Consider the following 23830-nt stretch of genomic DNA (forward strand, 5'->3'; position numbering starts at 1 on the left):
CAATAACAAGGGTATAATATTGTGTAATATTTGCTGATATATCGATCAGGGGTATCTATAAGAAATATCTAGGGACTCCTTTGTGGTTGCCATTCGATCTGTGACATGGGTGGTGAGTGATGAATATTGCTAAGCAAATATAACAAAAAGCAAAACTATCGGCGGTGTCAGTTTCACTAGGGTAGGGTTTAATAGTGCTGCCAATAAATGAAATGCTTTTTGTATTTATACCTAGTTTACGAATGCAGAAACTTGTATTTTAAACACAGATATTAAATAACATTACTATCTGTAACATTTTCTTGTGTTTTAATTTACGCGAGTATTATACATCTAAAATTTAAAAGGAAAGAGAAATAAGTGGAGGTAGGTCGCAAACAATTTTTGTGTGACCTTCAAGACATGTAATATCTCAGTCTCCCCGTGACTACGCTCGCTGTAAAGCATTCGAAACGTCGGGTTAATAATATAATGAATAATTCGCGTTTTAAAATGTTTTAAGCGTTTCTTTTCAAATTAAATGAATAAATGAAGAGAAATGCCTTTCAGTTTATAAACAGAAAATAACTATCATCAAACATCCTTTATTCAGTATCGTGTGTGCGAAGGGGTAAGTAAATGGCAATCACGAAGGTAATGGAAGGATCGCGCGTTAAATATTTCGATAGTGTTCTCCACTTTACATTGGCATATAAATCGTTCGGAAATCGTTCTGTAATAAATCGAACGCTTTTTAATGGCAGTTTATCTGAGTGAGCTTTGGTGTTCTGATTATGGGCTAAGTGGCGACTGGCGGCAAGCGGCGAGGGAGCGGCACGCGTTCTTCTTATCTGTGTCCCTCGACACTTTCAATATTCGATTTCGCGGCATGCTCTTGTTTGATTTTTGCTCCCGATTTATTTATTGTTAAATGGTATTCAATCGTACAGGAAGATAAATTTCGATTATAAGTACGTTTAAATATGAGTTCTATGATGACATGTAGCATTTTATCTTTATCACAAAAATAGTAACATTTTAAAAATATTATCATATCATCTCATGTTAAATATATCAATTTAACAGCTGATGATATGATAATATTTTTAAATGAAATAGTTACAGTTTTTATTAAAGCACACATATTGGAAGTACATTATAAGTACAAAAATAAACACTTACAACCGTTTATTCATCATTAAACGAAAACCATCTACTTTTACTTTCTCCCGTTTGATCAGGCATAGTGAATTCTACATCAACTCACGCGTAATGAAATTTGATAAGCCATTTGCGTTTATCATTTTCTTTTTTTTCTCCTTCCAATATCAAGTTTTGTTTTCGCATTAAAGTAAATTGCCCTCTATTTTATTATACACTATAGTTTAGTTTATAGCTTGTCTTGTATTTATAATGTTATATCAATAGAAGAGATAATAAGCGTTATTCAAATATAATTCGCAATATTTGTCTCGCAAACTAAAACAGCTTGTAGTTTCTAAGGCGATGATAATGGTCTGAGTATCACTTATAACAAAATATTATTTATCGTTAAACATTATATTCCGCTCAGAGTAAGTTTACCTTCCAGCTACTGACCCGATGTTGCAGATATAATGCCCTTATCAGTACATTGCGAAAAGTAGAAAGAATCGTCACAAAGGCATGGAATCGCGCCCCAAGCGTAACCGAAAACGAGACTCACCGCAATCCAAGCTAATGGAGTGTCTCATAATGACGGTTGCTGACATAAAAATAAATAGCCGAGAGTCAGTTTCTGCGTAAGCCGATACTATGATAACAGCATCGCTCCCTCGATAATTGCCGAACTTGTTCCTCTATCGTGCTACGTGCTAACTTGGATGTGTCATTACGCCATACCAGTGTAATTGATCATAGCTTGGCGTACTTTTTCATACTTATTTGTATCTTGTTTTCCATCGCGTCCAGATATCTACCAAAGCAAAGCAATTAGCAATGGCAATTTCAATAGGTTTTTCGTGTAATTTTACTTATGTTAACACTAATTTAAAGAAACATTAATATTATCATGCAATAATATAATCGTATGATAATTTTATAGTGTCTAACTACTTCCATTTAAATCTTGCACAAAGTGTCAGCAAGTGGTAATTTGTAAATTATAGAACTGTTTTTCTTGTGACGCAATAGGCTTAGGAACAGAGATTTAGGTGACAAAGTTTATTGCGTTGCTGACCATACCGTCGACTATTACTTGACCATAAATCACGGATGGGAAAACAATAAGCGTGAAATTGTGGAAACTGCGGACGATGTCTTACAGTATTAAATCTTGGGGGAGTGAAATAAATAAAAATAAATCTGATGCTACCCTCGCGCGAGAACTTGATTTATTAGATAACTCCTGTTAAGAAAATGCTGTATGAAAGCTTAAGATACTGATTTTAACTTTGTTATTAATTTGTATCTATATTTGTTTATTTTATTATATTGTAATCACAAAACATAAAAGGCCTCTTTTCGTAGAATGTTCCTGGTTGACAGCAAATTGGGAATAAAAAAAAATTGCACGAATGAAAAACTGGGCATTCTATTTTCAAACGTTGCGCGGATATTAACAAAATTCATATTATGATTGATTACCTTTGTAAGTAGCCCTTTTTAGTTAAAATATGTAGTTTTAAATGTGTTTGTGTATACGTTTATTTGTGCAAAAATATTTTTGCACAGATCAGTTTTATAAAATAATGCTTTGTAGTAGACGAAATTCATTGAAAATTAAACACTATTACACAGTGCTAATTTCTTTGGACTAAAACTATCAACATGTTGATGTGATATATATTTTTTCATGTAGATGGCAAATAAATGGATTTTTAAACTATAGGTCCTAGTATAGCAGCATGTGCATAATTTTAGTTGCACGAAAAGTTAATATAAGAATTTTATGTGAGCTTGATACACTTGTAATATAGCAGTGTTACATTGGTGAAATTAAATAAATGTTAGTTATAATTCATAATGCATATATATATCATGTCCTTTTGTAGGTCATTAACCGAAAACGACCTGCTTTGTAAACAGATTTCATGTTATGAATTAAACTCAAAGCATGCTTGGACACGTATTGGTTCACATTTGCCCCGGGGAAGTTATTATTACACTATTTTAGATGACAAATTTCGTTGGTAGCAAAATCACAGCATGTAAAAGCATACATTAATTAAAAAAAATTGATATATGCTTCTTGTCATTCAATACAATCTAAAAATCAGTAAAACACATAGTAATTCAGCGTTTTGTACTATAAATGATATGAATTAAAGCTCATTAGATAAAGTGTACCGTCATAAACGGCAGTAACGTGCTACTATGTCCGCAGCTCCAGACCGGGTCGACCACCGAAGCGAGCCTCCGGAGTCGGTCTCTCGTTAGCCGCCTCGCCCTTCCCTGGACATCCCTTTAAGAAACACCGCCTAGAAAATGGAGACTACTCGCCCTACGAAAACGGACACATGAGTGGTAAGCTTTATACAAGTTCTTAATTTAATATCCGCATCCGAATAAATTAAAAAATATATTTTTTAAACTTTACGTCTCATTTCATATGTTTCTTTTAACATCCAGTATATGTGTTAATCAAAGGCCTATACGATATCATGATATAACATGAATCGTGTTTCCGCACGCCTTGGAATGGAACCGTGTATTATCGTCTTCGGCTCCGCAGATACCTTCTCATTCCATATACAAATTACACTAATACAAAATTATCCCAACACAAACGGAGAAAAGGGAATAAAGTGATTAAATAGAGCTCAGCGCAAGACGGCTGGCAATCAATCATTTTTGTCGCTTAGGCCTTTGTTGTTATTTTGTTTAGTGTCCCGTTCTTTCCTATGATTTGTGCATTCTACCTCTCCCTCTGGCTTGAAGTGTCGTGCCAGACAAGGGAGCAATTACATTCGTGATCTTGCATAAGCGGCACTTGCTTATCACGCTCTGCCGCATTTGACTTTGAGTGTAGTATGCTCGCTTTTTTCCCTAAAATTTGCAATTCGAAACAGTCCCATAAGTGAAAAGCTACCGTGTCGTTATTTTCATACTCTAGAATATTCTCTTCGAATGTGAATTGAAAATGTCGAAGAAGTCATCTGACATTAATTTTTATACACAAATATTTCTTTTAAGTGAGTAAGTTCTGATCGTCATCCTATGTTAATGATATACAACGAAATTAAACATTCTGCAAGCGTTCATATCAAATTTATGTATAATTTTAAACCACCATTATTAAATTCGTGCTCGGTTCCCAGTCTACTTTCACAGGGATACGGTATTTGACGTTAAGCCAATATTATTTTGACGAGTCGTTGACAGTGGTTTACAGTTGATGAAACACACACAAGCACTTTCCACCAAGTTCATTTCACGTTAGCGTTGCACACATACTCAGAATTCGTAAGAATGAGTGAGTGAGCGGGTGGCCTATTTTCACCCCGTGAAATAATAGGATACGAAAACATCGGAGAATATAATCCTCCTAGGAAGGTTGAACGGAATGGAAATAGGAATATGAAATGCGTGATAGGGATGTGTTGGCCCACGTGCTCGTTGAAAGGGTTGATGTTAATCTATAGCTGTTAAATCAAAATCGATGCTCATTCTATTTTGATAAGATTGCGACAAACGTATTTTGGAATCGAAAGAAATTCATAATGAAATCATTTTTTTTTCTTTTTTATAGTATTAACAACTTAAACTTTCACTGTTTGATTTAAATATTTTCATTAAGTGTACCAAAATTATAGCAGAAATATACTGAATTTTTAAGCAAATATAAGAATTGAATAGAAGAATTGACAAAAAGACTGTTAAAAAATAATTAGATGATGCCTAAAGGTAACAAATATGGTATTCGTTGTGATGTGATCGAATGTCAAAACAACATTTGATATTTTGTATTGACGACCCTATTATTTTGGAAACCGGTATGAAAATGACGTGTTGATAATAATTAGAGGTTCTGTACAATGTCGTCATTTTCCGACGTTATACAACAGGGGATAATGTACGCATTATAACATTACTCGCAGGGGTATAAAGCTTTACGTTGTGATTGAATTCTGCGACTCAAATTAAGTAAGGATTTGCCTGTTTGTGTTTGGGGCGGGGATGTGATGGATCAGTCAATTTGCGACTCTTCACGCCATTGTTCTTATGATGCAAGCTTATTTAAATGTTTAATCTTTTGTTTTACATGTACCTAAAGAGTTGTTTCTATCTTCATTTTATATATATACAATGTCCATAATGTAAATGGAGTTTTTGTTTTATATCATTTTCTAAATATCTTTTTCGAGTAAATATTTTTATGTTATGCTGGTTTACTTAGATTCAGATAATTGTGCAAAAATTTATCATCCGTGTGATCTCCTTTACCCTTTACAATTAAGTATCCTGCCAGAACCATTTTTTTACCGCCGCGAATTAAACCCATTACATACCATAAGAGGAAATTAATACTTAATATGTAGTATAAAACTCACTTTTTAACAAGACAGTCCACAAATATGGGATACTATAATTTCACAGTATAAAAACAAGCGTATAAAAAATATCATACAAAACTGGAGACTAATACGTCTAGAAGAGAAGAAAAATATATATCCGCGTGCGTGAGAGTAGCGAGTGTATCGAAATGTTTTTTAGTCGTGAACAAAATAATACTTATTGAAGTCAGTAGTCGGTGCAAATGTGTAATGATTTAAACATCAGCCAACAATTGCTGGCAATCAAACAAATTACTAAATACCATATGAGGAAACGGCAACAATGAGCGCGGTGGCAACAATAATTAAACGCCGAAGTGATACGGAACGAGGAATGGTGCATGAGCCGACTAAGAAAACTAATATATTAATCGCTCTACCGTATTTACACATTTGTTCAATATAAAGCTGCGGTGGGTACAAATAACATAATCATTCAACTAGAATTTAAGGTCGTTTGATTTTGATAGATGTTATGAAAATAAAAACGAAAAATAAAAAAGATGTTCTATTGTGTCACATACTAGTTGCACAGCCCGGTGTCTGCTCTGTTGTTGTTTATAGTTTTATTTATTATTCTAATCCAAGTGGAGACAATTCCAAAAAAAACGTTTGACATTAAAATCCCTTTAGCCATTCTTGAGTTGCAAATGGTGTAACCAACACAACTTTCTTTCATAAACATAAACATTAATTATAATATTTTGAAGAACATAATTTGATGAAAAATCGTAAAAAACTAACATGAAAAATTCAATGGTAATAGAGTTTATATTTGAATAGAAATAAAACAACACAATTACATGTAATTATGTAATCGAAAGACAGCAAAAATAAGGAACAGGCAACATTGTTGCGGTACTGAAAGGCAGAGACGTGAATGTAAATGCCATTAGCAATCAACTGTTAGAAATACTATTATATCTGTATGACTATGTATCACCTTAGATCAGTGATCAAAGGATGGATTAGACCTACATATTTCAATATTATAATGTACTGTATATTAACTTGAACATATCATTATTTGTGTTCTGAATGGCAATTGATTCAATTCTATTAAAATATCACAATTAATATTTTTAGACTTTCCAAATATATGAATTTATGTTGAGTTTGACGCGTCTTGTTTAAATTTGCCATCACAAAAAATTGAATGCATGAGAAAGCACACTAACCTATATCAAACAATTATACTTTTCCATATAAGAAAGATTTTATTAGTTATTCTCTTCGTTGTGAGTGATCACTTTTTGCAACACTCCTAATAGCAATAAACATTTCTTATACTTCGCAAATTCAGAACAATTTCCATACCGACATTAACTATACACAAAAGTCTAATTCCCATCGTTTCGTTTGTCGTCTGGAACGAGGTTCACAATTAAATTGTTTTCCACTTTGCACATTACTCACACCTTGAACTCGCGATGGAACATTCATTTCTTTTTTTGCTATGTTAAAGCATAACAGAGGAATTTCTTTTAATTAGCAATACCGGCGCATTTGAATGCCGGCATAAGCGACATTTCGTTGCGTGAAATGTAATGTTTAAATAAAGGTCAACTTTTCATTTTAAAATAACATGATGAATTGAGGTGTTATTATGTTGAAGTTGATTTAAGAAAATAAATCTCATACCAAATTTATCTCGCATTTTCATATTTTTTAATTAAAATAATGAATATTATTACGTATATTAATTTATAAATCAACTTTCTCCTGAATCACTTAATTATTTGTGTATACACCTAAATTATTTCCGATACTAAAAGTCAATTATGCACATAAGAAAAATAATTATTTGTGATATTCAAAGTTGCTGTAGTTCTTATCACGAACAATTATAAATATCTTTAAGTTTATAAATACTTATATTACAATATAGTAAAGCGATAAGTCGCGACCTTAGATGGGCCATAAACTTAAACTAACGAGACACAGTAGTTAGTGTGCATGTTCAAGTGTGAAGATAGCAATCTGAGTTCATGGGGTAATGCTATTACCTTTCTTCTCTTAATGTAAGATACTTAGATGCTAATGATATTTATTTTCTTTAGCATGGGGAAACATAATGCCGCAGCAATTTTACTGCCCTTGAAACAACTTATGGAATGCTTTAAGGGGGCTTTAAGGGGAAACTAATAAATAATAACCTGAAATATAAAAATCAAACGTGAATTAGAGATAGTTTTAAAACAAACCCGAATGATTGCAATTGTTGTAACTTTTTCTTTGTATGAATATTACTATGTTTGACAGCTTGGACCAATATGCTTAACAATTTTAAGGTTTTTTTAGTGTGCAATGTTTGTATTTAATATGAGTAATCGGTGTTATATTTTTGAGTCATGTACCATCGGATACAGCGTGCAAGTGTATTGAGTTTCTCTATCACAAATAAGATAAAGCAACATATTTTCAGTTCTATGATGACAGAGGTAAAAATAGCTAATATTAAGTTGTCTCACGTGAAACAATTGCCTCATCCATCATGTTAATTCCGCAATTTCCATTTAATTGATAATTGTATGAACGAGTGCAAGACTTATCAAATGAATTATAGTTTCATCGCGCGAGTTGAAATTAAATTATACATTTCTTTGTCGTGCACCAGTGCATTTGGCATCCGATCAACGACGAGTAATGACACGGAATTATTGCTTCTGTATAATTGTGTGATAACTTTACGCGAACTACAATTACCTAGATGCCGTTTTAGATCAGCGACAAAAAAGAGCAACTAAAGTTTAAACTCGTTATTCATACCTTCCTGTAGTAAACCTGTATCCATAATAATATTACTGTTTGAAAATAGCTTGTATTTAACACCCAAATCATATTTTGAGATTATTTACTTGTGCAGATGATAGTGAAACGAACTATGTACGTAAAACAAGGTTTAATTATTAAATAATACACAGCCACATTAAAAATAGATTCCCATTTTCTATGATAGACGAGATGTGAAACTTTGCATGTTACTTGAAATTATAAATAAGATAATTTTCATTATAATATCCTCTGCTCAAATGAAGATTATGAGTGGCATCATCAAAAAGCAACATTGAAAAATTCAATTTCAATAGCGGCAGCTGCTGCTAAAAACCACCGACAGATAATCTCTCCTTTGTGCAAGGATATTAATAAAAATATGGTTCGATATTACTGTATCTTTGCTGGTTATTATACAACAATGGCATTGCTTCTTTTGTACGAGTTCACGGATGACTTACTATTAACAAGTGCTAGAAATAGAATTGTAAACGTTTGCAATATTTTGTAACATTTCTGATACATCGAAATTGAATGTGATTGGCGAATGATTTTGAACTATTCAATGATATTGTTCTGGAATGAAGATACCTACACATTAAAATTAAGAAAAAACATTAGCGGAAAGGAAAATTATAGCGTTCATAACAGATACTAATCCTCACATTTATATTTATCAGGGATAAAACTGTATCCCAGTCAATTTACGAGTAATTAAGTCTGACCCTCTTTCGCACATCAGTGAGGGAGAACTTTTATTTGGCTCGTTGAAATAGTCCCAGATTGGCGTTAAACTCATTTAACATTTACTTATATCGCCTCTAGATTAACAACAATATTTTATAACATCCTACACGTAGATTTTTGTATTTATAACTTTTCCCATAATCTAAATGTATTAATTAAACTACGTCATCGGGATGCCAAAACAAATAGGTACTATCGAAACGAGGCACAAAATTATAGCAATAATATCTCGTATGATCGTCTCAAAAAACTTCACAATAACTGATTTAGTGATTTTCCATGAAACGTATTTTTAATAGTTGATAATTTCCGTTCGTTTGTTTTATTATGTTTACACAATGATTGTTCAAAACTTCCTCAGTATTATGAGCATATAGCTAACTAGCAGTAGGCAAACTACGCACACTTACGTGTAAATAAGCTAGTAGAGCATAATAAAGATATAAGACGAACGTAGCTTACTCAAGCCTATAACTTCTCAAATTGCGTTCGTAAGTAAGGGACGTGGATTAGCGAGTGCTAGGGCAAATATTTTATTACAGTCCAAATCTTCAGCCCTCGACGTTTTATTGTTCATAAGGCTTGCCCGAGCCAAATGAAAGACTTTATAGCTAAGTCATGACTCTGACATAACAACAGTTGTAGCTTTTGGAAGCCTATACTTTTCTTTAGAGTTATTTTTTTAGATAGTTACTAGACCTTGTTCCTAGCAAATAAAATATGAAAATTGGCTTGACCATTTGGTGACGCTTCATTATTTTTTTTTAAGCAGAAAGATTTTACTACTTTATAACATTGGGTACTTTAACTCCAATGTGACAATTTCTATGAAATAAATAAATTTGAATTTTTAAGTAGTAATAATAATCGTTATTCTAACACACATGTTACTCTGCTACTGGAAATATCTTGAAGCTATTCTTACTGATGAATTATTAACTAATAACTCTATTATCGTACTTTGTATAAAGCTTAACTCAGATTCGTTTTGTTGACTCATGTTATTGACCGCTCGCATTTTGCCGGCGATTGTGTATATTACTGTTATTGATTGTAGTTTGCACGTGACTTGTGTCGCCGATAGTTCGGCCCTAATATAGACACAGCTTTGTGTCGTCAAATATATTTGTCTACTAGATATTATACCGTCTTTGATCGATTGATCCTTTCTTTGATCTTGTTTACTTATTTGGTATAGAAATTATGATTTGTCTAACAGTTTGTGTAGCTCTATATTTTATTTTGATTTTATACATATCGATTATACGATATTAAATGGTAGTATAAAAACTATAATAACATAATATAGAATGCAGCATGATCATCTTCCCAATATTTGTTCCCATTGCAGGGCATTACACCACGTCAAGTGCAGCTTTGCAAATGAGACATTTCGTCAATCTTTTAATTCTTGGACCTTCTAGATTTCTAACACATCCTTTACTGAGAAATTTTGAAAGAATAGAAAAAATTCGATCACGAGGCAGGATTCGAACCTGCGTATCTTGCCTAACCGTAGCAACGCCTAGCCTCTCGGCCACCCGTGATCCTGCCACAGTAATCGAATTTCTTCCACTCTTTCGGTTTCATGTGCCTAAGGGGCACCCCACGCCGTCTATTGAGATGATTAAGAACCATCACAACCAATACGAAACATTATTTCAATGATTACAATATTGTATCGATGGAACGCGGCCTTTGTTAAATTTAATTTTTAGTTTTATAGCATTGAAATGCTTTATAAATGAGAAATTTTGAAAGGCAAAGGCAACTTTTTATCCCGATATATCTACGGGATACAGACTTTCGCGGGTGAAACCGCGGGGCGCAGCTAGTACATTATATTTCGATACGTGTCCATGATGGATGTAAAAGAATGTTACTGTACCTTGTTCATGTTCTTACCAAAAGTAGCAGTTCTCAGAGTTTAAATATAATATTTATTGCATGATCGATGCCCATGCGAGCGACAACGAGCGATTTATTCTCCAAATTGCAGACAGTTATTTTAGCCAATCGTATATGCCATTGGTAAACTGACCGTACAATTATGTGTTTATTGTAAACGCTACGATTGCCGGCTGACTGTAATTTTCTTTTAATTCGCCTTGTTTTGTATCATTTTCGAGATTCTTTGTTTCGTTTCTCCTTTTGTCCTGTTACTTGCTTTATGATTTACGGAACGATTATAAGATATACTTTGTAGGTAAATTTTGCTGTAGTTCTTAATAAATAGCTGTATTGTTATTTGTTTACTTCATATATGTAATTGTTTCTGCATGGGAACCGGTTCTTAGCGTCCGCTGTGATCCTAAGTGCAATTACCTTCAACATACAACTTTGTATTACTTTCATATCTCTTGCCTTTATTTTCTAGGTTTCGATGTAATTAGCATTTTTTGTTCTTAAATTCTTTTGTTCAATAATTTTCTCAATATAAACCTGATATATCTTATTTCATTTTAGGTATATTTTTAATCCTTAACCCTATAGCTGATAAACTAACTTTTTATTATCAAGGTGCATATATATGTCTCCATATGTAGAAGATTACGGATAATAAACTAGTAGTATAAGATAATACACTCAATAATAATCTTTACTTTAGTTTAGTAATTTAAAAGTATCTTGTATTATTTCGTGTAAGGGTTCCTCTATATGTAATTATTATTACGCCTGCGCCCTTATTGCATAAAATCTACAAAATGTAAGGTTTTCAAAACCTATAACAAAACCAAAATTAATAATTGTATCGTCAATTATCCTGTTGTCATTACCTACTGTGAAATATCAAGAATTTCATGCTTCTGTCTTGGACGCTATAAAAAGCAAATAAACAAGGCTATTAAAGTCAAATGCTGGAGCGGAATGTCTTTTTTCTTACAAAAGCTTAGTCCTTAACGTTTGCGGTTATGATTGCCTTATCCGACCTCTTTTAAACACATAAGTGATATAATTGGGGTTCCAATTCTATCGATTCTATTTCAAAATAATGGCTGGTAATTTGTTGCGATCATTTGTCGAGGACAGTCGATATTCGATCAATAAATCGATGAAAATCGATATAATAATGGGGAGCATAAACGGCGTTTTATTTCTTTAAATGTCTGATCAGTGGATGCGCTTAATAATGGTTATGATAATAATCGAGGGTTATTTTTATGCCAGAGGCGTGTTGTTTGTAGTCCTTTTTTAAATGTGATGAATTTTTATGTAAAGAAAATTGTTACATTTATTAAGTTAAATTGTTGCATCTAAGAATGATAAAAGCAAAGATTTTGTAAGGTAAGGAATTATAGGTACTGACTGCAAATACATATGAGAAACTACGCCGTGCTTTGACAATTAAAGTAATGTGAGGGCCATCATTATAAAGTTATGCATAATTTATAAGTACTTTAAGTCTTCAACGACCGCTCAAGTGCAAGTTTTAAAAAGTATTCATGAATCGTTACACACAGCAGCTGAACGGTTCGCAATAGAAAAAGGATGGCATCATGTAAACACGAGTAGAAAGAAAGAGAAAGTTTGAAAGGGTTGTTGTAACCGCAGGTTATTACGAGATTTAACACGTATTTAGTTAATTAGTTAGTGCGGTTGACCGGTGCGGTTGTTGGGTTATAGGTACTTCGTGTCCGGGGAATTGTAAATACGACGTTTGTAACACTGATCTTATTGTGGTTTCAGAATTATTTAACGTTTTTAAGGGTTTTGTACCCAAAGGGTAAAACGGGACCTTATTGCTAATGCCTATCCGTCAGTCTGGCACCAGGCTGTATCTCATGAACCGTGATGGTTAGAGATGATGATATGAATGTTCAGTGATGATGTGTTTCTGTTGCCGCATTAACTGGCTGCAGTAATAAATAATAAAAATTCGAGGTTAAGTAACGATTGGCACGGTTTTTTATACTAAATTTGTACGGTACCCTTAGTGTCGCGAGTATATATATAATAAAATAAAAATATAACAATTAATGTACAACAATCGTTATTGAAACAGTACCGTAATTTCTATTAAACTTGCTCGCCTATATTTTGAATATTTTATTTGTTACACGAAATTTTAGTAAAACAAAACAACTACACACTCTTCAAACTTCAGTCGAATAACAAATACGTTTTATGCGGTGTATGGTTGAGAAGATAACCGAGGCGGTTAACTAAGTAAATAAACCCCACCAATTAATTCAGGGTCCATTGGTCATAATGTTTGTTTCTGTGTGTAATCAAATAATACTTAGTTTCACGCCACTCGTTATGAAAAACGGTTATTAAGCATTTCATGTATTACCTACTTAGTGCGATATAGGAAATTTCTTGATAGGGGAATGATTGAAGATTATAAATTCTCATCGATATGATATTATATTTTTTAATTAGTCCCCACAAAATCCGATGTGTTTTAAATGTATTTAAAATTCGTTTAACTTTTAAAACAAGGAACCAAAATTATATCAATATTATCAAATTGTACGCGAGTCATTCATAACATTCAAAGAATGAATGAACTTATCACCGTAGAAGGGTACCTTAAACAGAGATGTTATCTTAATGCACTTTAGATGTTAAATAAATAATTTGTGATACGACTCTCGTTTGTGATACAAGGTTATAATGTTTCAAATACCTTTCCCTAATCGCAAAACAATGCGGAACACATATTTAATACTCAGCAATCCCGAAATCCTTTCTCCGAGAGCGGACAATGGAAAAGGTTATTTTCCTTTACGGCCCAAACGTTAATTCGTGTTTAATTCGACACCTTGTTAATTGTTTCCGACACCCCAGTCCGTTTGGTGACCTCGGGGGTGGCGACTGTGGACACCAAAAGATCACCCGGTACCAAAGCAACCCCCCTAAGGGGGTCATTTTAAGAATATTTGCCCAACACCCCCCTATGTTTACACGGGTTGTTTGTGGTACCCAGAAAACAATAGTCTCGAAATTCATTGCTCATTTTATTATTGTTGATACGCCGTTTTACGGGCGATTCGATTATTGGAACGAGTAATTAAATGATAATACTGGGTATTAATTGGATTTTACCTGAGTACGTAAGAGATTATTTTCGAGAGGCATCCTATTTATTATGAAGAAGAATTGAAACATTTATTAATCATACTGGAATCTTGTTTAAATTCTCATTAGGTATATTTAAAGATAAATATTTATATTAGTAACTAGTTAAGTATCTGTCTTAATCAATATGGCTAACTCTCAGCATTTAAGTAGATGAATATTTGTTTATTCTAGAAATGGCTCGAATGGAGAAGTCGCCACTGCTGGCAAATGGATATAACGCGCCACCAACGCACCTTGGGCCGATGGGTTTTATGCACCAACACGCGCTTATGTCACCAGGCATGCCTCATCACGGTGTGCCTAGACCAGATGGCTCTATCATCAAGGGCCAACCGATGCACAATATGGAAGCACTAGCGAGGTAAGATCATTTTGTAAATGACATACGAATTATTTATTGACAAATTATTAGAAGATTCGACAAATAGAAATGCATGTACCGTCATAAAAGAAGCCGGTTTGTATATTTTCAAACAGTTATATTTAAAGTAAATAAAAAACAAATACATATCTTACCACGTACTTTTTTGATACGTGTCTAATTTGTTCAAATATACTTGTGTAATCATTTTAGTATGACTGACAATAGAAGCAAGTAGAAAAGCTATTCAGTATAATTCAATTATACAGATTACAGTAAAATTTGAAAATAAAAATTTTCATGTCGTTATTTCATGCATTCATAACGCCATCTAGTCCTATATTACAGAACTAAGACCTGCCAAATTACTATAAATATACGCTCTTAAAACTTTCATCGATTAATTATCATCGCGTGTAGTATCTTATAAAGTTATTATTTAATTTTTCTATTAAATGTATATCATAGGTGATTAAATGCTTCTCAAACAATACTTAATGATTATATTGCATTACTTAACTTCACCCGCATGGTTGATATATTTTTCAAGCAGGGTGATTTGTTCCTCTACGGTAATTTATTTTTTTTTTATTTACATTATTGCATTTAACGATGAGCTTAAATAAATTCGATGTCTAAATAAATTGTCATAAAGTATACGTGGTCCGGATATTGGTAGCATAAAACTGTGGCTTCCCAAACACGGCGTGAACAGATATTAATTTACTATTACGGTATTACCTACCATTTTACATGTTTTGTAATAAAATTTAAAGCCATGGGGTGAAACTCTATTTTTGTTTCTTTGTTTAAATCATGGAATGACCGCTCCGTTATATGAATATTGATGTTACTTTATTACCTTCGTACCTGTATTTAATCTTATATATAAAATTCTCGTGTCACAATGTTAGTCTCTATACTCCTCCGAAACGGCTTGACCGATTCCTCTGAAATTTGGTAAGCATATTGGGTAGGTCTGAGAATCGGCTAACATCTATTTTTCATACCACTAAACGATAAGAGTAAGGCATAACAGCGTTTGCCGGGTGCAGCTAGTAATAGTATAAAGAGGTAAAGTTGATGAATTTGTCATGCTGTATGTGGCAATCTCTGAATCTACTGAATGGATTCTAAACTTATTCTACTTTATCAACAGAGAGTCTAGTTATCTTTGAGGATCAGCATTTGATATTTTATTTTGCTTGTCAATTATATTAGGTGATCGTATTGAACCAATACAAGCGGTCATGTAGGGAAACATCATCAACGTCTAACACTCGTGGGTTTGCGTATTTATACAATTTGAATGACGTAATAACATGCTTCATCAGGTTTGATTAAATATAAATACTTACACAAATATAAGTAACACCAACATTGCCTTTAAATATTCATAATCACCACGTGCCAAATAATGAAGAAATCCGTTAAATGTAGTATAATTAGTGCGTAATCAGCTTACTAACAAATGAGTCCAAAGAAACCTGTTAGCGGGTCACAAGTGATACAGGTTAAATGTCTAAGCGAGTTAATCCAATAAGAAAAGTACAAACACTGAATGCCCTCACTTCCGTTCGAAGACCCACAATGCTCACTTGACTCGACTTACCCCACTGTCTTACTGCCACTCTTGTGATTAACTTACGAACACATGTCGCTATACGTAATATTTAAATGCCTCACTTGCTTACTTTTGTGCGACTTCAAATGATAGTGTAATGTGAAAACCAATTTAAAATGAAATTTATAGATATATATTTAAATTTATAAAATAATAGCATATCAATAATTCTAGGTGCTAAAGTATTTTACTTGTTTAATTAAGTATTAATTGCACGAGTGAATTTTAAATTGTACAAATAATAATTGATCAAAGAAAGCAGAGTAATATCAACTAATTTCTAAAGTACTTTAACTTGAAATCACAAAAAATAGACAACATAATTCTTCAACATATCGTAAAAGCAGAAAATCACTTAGAAAAAATATGCAGAATATTGCGTGTATTATATAAGTACGTGCTTACCTATGTGATCGAATAAAATCACAACAACAGATAATTATAATGATTGGAAATCTCATCTTGCGTAGGATAGCATTTAATTTATTGTTAGGAATTCTCAACTATTGTAAGAAGTATTCCCTCGACGAAAAGTTTAATGAAAACAAAGTGCTGAAGTAATCGAGAAACAATTTCAACGATCACGCATGAGTTGTTACGACACAAATGTAAGCGATTGTTTTAAAAACATAATTAATTTCTTCGACCCCTCGACCAGCCTAACGGAACATTTAATATTGAGTGCTCATAATTATTCCTTTTACATTTAAACCCTTTTTCATTTACCAACTTTTATTTTTCGAATGAACACTTTGTTGCAAGTTTTTGTCTTTCTTATTCTCATTAAGATTCTTTGATAATATTAGAATAGAAAGAAGCTGCTCAGAAGAAAAAGTTCAATTTACGTTTTTATACAACTGCGTTCTGTATGTATTGCTTTTATTTGGATGAGTTCATCCTTCTCATTTTCTTATTTTTTGTTTTCTTTGTCAACAGATCTGGTATATGGGAGAATTGTAGAGCTGCCTACGAAGACATTGTTAAACACCTGGAAAGGTAAGACGAACAGCTTCTGTGAGGTTTCATTCTGTTTTTTATATTTATTTGAAGCTTTATTTTCTTTTAAGTTATCGAATATACATAAATCATTAAACAACAATCTTTATTAAAAAAATATCCCTTTAAATAAATTTGATTTAACGCAAAACCACGACTAGGAAATTTTAATTAAATCACTAATTATACCGGGCTAAATAAAACCGAAATGAAACCGGGGGCCAGTTAATTCAAACAATGAGAAATCGTCCTTCATTTAAATGATACGCAGATATCAGGAGGGAGTGTGAAATTAGAGGAGACAATTAGATCGTTGGATCGGGTGTATTTTTAACAAATGACCGCTCGACGAAGCAAGGGACGCGGGGTGAAGGGTACAGACAATTCATCAAACTCATTCAGGGCTAATCTCGATGCGAGGAAAAAGCGGCTCTCATGTAAATTGGGCCGATTCGAGGGCCGATGGTTGGGGGAAAACGCTTTTCTTTTCTTGTTTAATGGATGGTGATTGATCGGCGGTTCGCTTGAACGATACCCGCGGTTTTGACTTCATTTTCAAATGCTTCGATTGAATGTTGCAATCTGATTTTGATTGAAGGCATTTGAGAGAGCTTTGCAATGTTTTCACACATTATTTTTTAAGCCCCGCCTGATGCCATTAAGGTTCATTTTAGGACATTTATAATTTATTACCCATACAACTATAATAACTATTGGAGCCTTTTTCTCTGTATTTGTTTAAATACTCACTTCGTAAGCTATTCTATATCACATAAAACAATTCATGATCAATTTTTAAACGAAAATATTTGAGATTTTGAACTTTTAACAAATCCTTTTTTTTTCTGTTACACATCAACAAATCCTCCTAATTAATTTAGAATATTTGAAAATAAAACGTATCCACGTCGGTCCCTCGCTCAGTGTTGGGTAGAATTACAGTTGGACAGCGCGCCTTGTACCGATGTGTCACTGTCAAAGGCCCTCTCGGCCACTAGGATTAAGGCTGTTTTTAAAGAAATTATTTCGTAAATATTCAAACTTTAAATTAAGATTTAAGCTGTAGGAAAAGTAAAAAAGGTTTTATTTTTGTTTATTTTAATGAATAGGTATAGTGAATTATTTGCTTATTTCATAATCCCAAGGCGATTGCATTTTTTATTGGCTGTATATTATAAATATTTGATAGGTATGTCTCTAAAGTGTTTATATAGGTATAAATAAGCATTGTATGAAATTGCAAATAATTAAATATATAGCATACTACGTGTGAAGCGCTATTCTGAGGAGTATTAAATGTCATATAAATCCATATGCAATAAAAATCATTGTCCATGAATATTGACATTTATACCAAGCAACAGTGTGTATCAATATAGGTCCTTGGGTTTCCTTGCCATCGCATTATCTTGGTCGGTTTGATTCGCGCATGCGTCCACGACCGGTTCTCATCTTAAGTCCAATTAATTGACAGGATTATCTTTGATTTAATATAATTTGTAATGTTTGTTTTGTTTCCTCTGCGTTCACTCATCCATGCTTATTAGTTGATTTTATAAAGGTTGCCTTGAGTATATTATGCCTGCTTAATCGAAATGCGCTGTGGGCAATTAGTGCCAATCAAAACAATAAATACTAAACAAAATTATTTTATAGAATTTGTAATAAACTTTAAGATTTATGTCATAAACTTAAACTTCTCCATAACATTAATATACATTTTATTGAATTATATAAATCCTCCATTTAGAAATAAATGTGCTTACTTACAAGTCACAATAATGTACGGTGATTTGTGATCTATTTACGTGTTCTATTTGTAAAAATAAATGTGCTATAATGAAGAACCAGTGCTTATCTTTGCTAATGACAGTCAATAACAAAAAGTGACAATTGGCAGTAAATCAAACGTCGACTCAATTAACAGTCAACAAATCGTTGGGATCTATGCATTCGTCCGGTTTAATTCCGTTTCGGATCGAATTAGCTGCGATTAATCGGCGTGCGGCGGGTTAAGCCGCCCGGGAGGGCATACGCCAGGATCGGCACACATCGCTCTGACGTCGATCGTTATTCATTCCTCTGTCCCTGCTACAAGAGACATACTATTGCTAATCCTTAATTCAGATTTTTTTTAACTGTTTAAAATAATGTGGAGCATGTACATTATTAGGATGTATTGCCAACATTATGTCAGAACAGCTAATTATTATAAGGACGGAGACGATTGAGTTGTGAATGCGTAAACTAAAATTAGGAATAGTCACAAAATGCTGCTTTAACATTTGCGTGATTGAATTCCCCACCATTAATTTTAGTGAAGATCAAACGAAGACCGAGGGTGATATTTATCAAGGATATTGCGAATTATTTTAATCAAATCAAATTCCCTCTGTTGTAAACAAATGCTTTTGATTAATGAGACGCGCGACAGAGCTTCTCACTGTGATAAAACACCCGAGGAAAAGGCAAAATTAATGATCATAAAATGAACTCTTGTATCCGTGAGATAAAGATGCTGAATGCCTTGGATCTTCGGTAATTTTTCTTGTTTCCCATTTGAATTATGATTGTTGAGATCGCATCTGGTGACTATACATTTATTCGGCAACTTCTGTTTGGTGGAACGTTCACAGAGCTTAACTTTCAGAGATATTTAGATTGTCATGCCGCGATGTCATTAATAATAGCGACTTTTGATTTTCAGTTGGCTAATATGCAAAGGGCGTTGTTAAAAGGGTGCCGAGTCACGGTAGTCAGCCCTCTGAATACCTCCCGAGTTTGTCACCGATGCGGTCGTTCTGGCATTTTATGTAGCTCTTTGTACTTTGCCCTTTTATGGTCGGAACTATTCGGATAGTTTCGTTGGTGAACCAAACTATTTAATGCATTTGCTTTGTAATTTTCTGTTTGTCTTTCTGGAATTTGTTTATTTTCCAAGATATATTTTAAGAGTCTTTATTTTAAAGAAGTCACTTCTTATTATGATATAACGATATTCTGATAAAATGTAATTACAATACGAATAACAATGTTTTATTAAATATCACCACAATGCGTTATAAACGAGCCGCTTCTAACATTGTTATAACACAAGTTGCAGAGTCAGCCTTTATTAATCTGGATCCGGCGCCTGACAGCACAAGTCAAATTTCTCATCAAAAATAAGAATTAATGGTGAACAGCATTAATCATTAGCTGGCAAACGGCACGGAGGTGTCTGTATCCCATTATTTTGCATTACTAATGATATGTACACAGCGATAAGGGATGCTTTATAAAAACTCACGATGTATCGCTTATCTTCATCGATTTTGTGTCTTATATTGCTCGCATAATGAGATCTTTTTTGCGCTTTTCGATATTTTATAGTATGAGGTGGTCTGGTTTATATTACTTTTATAAGAATAAATAATTTTCATTGCCAATTCATTTTTTTTAAGTCGAAATATTGTTTTTATATTAAATATAGGTTCTACTACTAATGAAATATTGAAAGTAAGAGCTATACCCGTTAATTAAAACATATATAGAGCAATCAATCAGTTGCCTTCACTCAATAATTTTTAATAAGTTTGTAACACTAATCACTTCCTTCCCAATAGGCGTGACGGTGCTATTTCTAAAAGTTAGCCACAGAAGTGTCACTGACAGAAGGTGTCACCTCTCCTTTAATTACACATCGGCCTCATTCCTTCGCGCCCTATTAGTACGCATCAATCAATGTTGCCAATACCTATTTTTTACCCGCAACTCGAATGTTTTTCCCTTGCTCCGTTTTTGTTTACGAAGATTTTTTAAGTGGGGAATAATTTGATGAGGTCCGCCACCCGACTGTGTGGATCCGGACGATACTCATTTGTCATCGTCTTGTCATTTATGCATTTCTTTTGAACAGTCGTATCTCGCTAAAGTAATTACAGATTTTTATTTGCCTTTTTTATTCAGTTATCTTAGAACCTCAAATTCTTAAATAAAATGTAAATTATTTATCCAACTATTTTCTTTCAATGCGATTTTAGTCGAAACCAAGTATTACTTTACTGTTATAATTAATAAATAAAAATTGTAATTAATATATGATTTAATAATAATATTTTGATATTGAAATCACCGAGCTATCATTTCCATGTCATTGTATAAATAATTATAGTCTTATACCTAGTGCACAATATAATAAAACGTAATATATAAACACAGAAACTATGAATATTAAATTAACGCGTGATAATATTACTGACATAGATGGGGTAAATCAAATATGTGAATGTACAGATCAAAAGAATTCATTACAATGTGTAAATCACAATTTGCATGTGGCGCAGGCGATCATGAATATGCATTTTGAAGCCTGAGTTTGAACATTCAGTGCTGTGTTTACTGCGAACTGTGCACTTGCTACGCAACTTTTTGGTATACAGCATTTTAAAATGGGATACCTATATGTATTTGTATATCTATGTGAAGTGTATTTGGAGACAGAAAAAGTATGTATAATGTATTTCATTCGAACTGAATTCGATGATAACTTTTACCACTTTACAATTTTTTACACTCTGTATCACAGTAGGTACACGGTCACAATACCGCATGGCCTGGAGGTATTTCGTAAACATTAAACTAAGCCTAAAAATTGACCAAACCTCAATGCAAACATATTCCATTACTTAGTACTCGTTTTAGTACTGTGGCATCGTGTAAACGATCGCATGTCAAGCAAAGCGCTGACTGGGCATCACACCGGACACTTGCCATTCCGTTCGCTTTCTGACCTTTTCCCGGTTTGTTATGCAAATCTCAACTGGTGGGGAATTAAAAGCGAATAAAACGTATTTTTCTGTTTACATGCTGACTTCGCACTAGCTGTGAGTCGAGTGTGAGCTCGCATTAATTCAGTGAATGGAAAATAAGCGGGTAAAGGAATTTGAAACTAAATTTATAAAACGTTGTATGATAGAACATTTAAAAGTCGCGAAAAGTATGTTTAAGTGTCTGTTAATCTGTGATATAATTTTTTATTTAAATTATACTTTCTTGATTTAGTAATATATTATTCTCAAGAAAATGTATACAAGAGAAAAGCATATCGAAGAACTCATAGAAGAAAGTATCTACAATCCAATAGGTATACTTACTAATACGATTGTAACATATTATATCACGTGGGTTTAATTAGCGATAGGGCTTTCTACGCTCAGTATAATTAAATTATGATTGTATTTTTACTGCATGTAAGTTACATTCGTGGCAGACTTCTCTTGTATCTATGCTTACAAATGCCTTTGCTTTGCGTAAGTGACACAAAATCGCATTACGGAAAACTAGAACAAGCTAATAAGGGTTAATAGTTTTAAATAGGCATATTCTACTCGTATATTCTTGTCTAACTTGATTTACCATGTGTATTATGTGTACCATGTGTAGTATTTATGGTGAGTTTACTGTACTTGGAAAAAACAATCCTTTGTTTCTAAATTTATGTAATAATACCCATTACACATTTTTTATACACCTGTCTTGTTTGTGCCTTTGAGTATTCAAAATATTCGTGTACTTTTATAGAATTGAACTTGAATTAATAATTGATTATAGATAAATAAGGGTCATCAGACATAGTGTAGCATCGTACGGGTTAAATAACCATTCAACCCTACAGAGCGGGCCACAAATCAAATGTTTTGATAGCGGCGTGGTATTAACGAGACAATTTGATTGCGGACATATCCGCGGCAAATTGCTTCTAAATTATATTTTCTGTTTACTTTCTGCCAAACTCCCCACTCTGCGTGATGATACAGACATGTTTGTTTCTATTACGTTAATTGTCACAAATATAGAATCGAACTCTTTACATGCCATGCCATTTTATATTAAAATTATTTGATACATATTTATGAGATATGTTGTCATTTACATTATCATTTAAAATATATCCTGTTTAATCAATTGGCTTTGTTACTTTTATCAAAAAACAGAACAATACTATGATCGATGTGCTTGTAAAGCGTCTCAGCTCGAGATAAAACGGCGTCGCCAATGTGTCCACTTATTTGATTCTATCTCAAAGACATCTATATCATTAAACCATACATTATGATTGAAAAAAATCCTAAGACTTTTATTACAATACTCTCGTTCTACGTACAATGTTAAAAGTGACTTATCCTGCATAAACTCTACAACAACTAGAATCACACACGCACACATGTGTACGTTGCGTTGCGTGCGAATTACTAATTATATTGTTTGTTCTAAAATAATAAATCACAATAAAATTAGAATGTTGCTTGCTTTAATTTGAATGATTTCCCGTATATTAGCAAGGTTTTTAATATTTAAAAAAAAATTATAGCATTATGTTTTCAACACACTATCAAATTAGCATATATACTAAAGCGCATATATATACATTGTTTTTTACTGCAGCGGATCAAATACTTCATCATTTAAGTCATAATAAAACACGCTTTAAGCTCATGTAGTAACTCTAATATCAGAAAAAGTAAAACTAATATAACCTTGTCGGTGATGTAATATCTGACTTTTTATGAGTATGCATAAAGTTTAAAAATACTGGTTTCAAAGTAGGGAATTAAAAAAATTGCAACTCTGATCACGTTCGAATCCATTGTAGTCTATTTATCACTCAGAAAAATAAAAGATATCTCCAACGATCCATTATCGTCTCATTGGAAACATGTTGCGGTTACCACAGGTGATCACTTCGAT

General features: G+C 33.0%; 1 protein-coding gene across 6 annotated transcripts in view; it reads left to right on the forward strand.

Annotated features, from left to right (window-relative positions):
• Positions 1-23830, forward strand: part of LOC119834675 (dachshund homolog 2) — a 108792-nt gene that overhangs the window by 44149 nt on the left and 40813 nt on the right. For 3 of the 6 annotated variants that reach the window (XM_038359108.1, XM_038359110.1, XM_038359112.1), the window contains 3 exons: positions 3344-3483; positions 14292-14481; positions 17042-17101. In XM_038359108.1, coding sequence (XP_038215036.1) covers positions 3344-3483; positions 14292-14481; positions 17042-17101 — 390 coding nt within the window. The remainder of the gene's footprint in view (positions 1-3343; positions 3484-14291; positions 14482-17041; positions 17102-23830) is intronic. The other 3 variants (XM_038359109.1, XM_038359111.1, XM_038359113.1) reach the window with 1 other exon arrangement.

The sequence above is a fragment of the Zerene cesonia genome, chromosome 19, assembly GCF_012273895.1.
Source record: "Zerene cesonia ecotype Mississippi chromosome 19, Zerene_cesonia_1.1, whole genome shotgun sequence".
Classification (NCBI taxonomy): Eukaryota; Metazoa; Arthropoda; class Insecta; order Lepidoptera; family Pieridae; genus Zerene; species Zerene cesonia.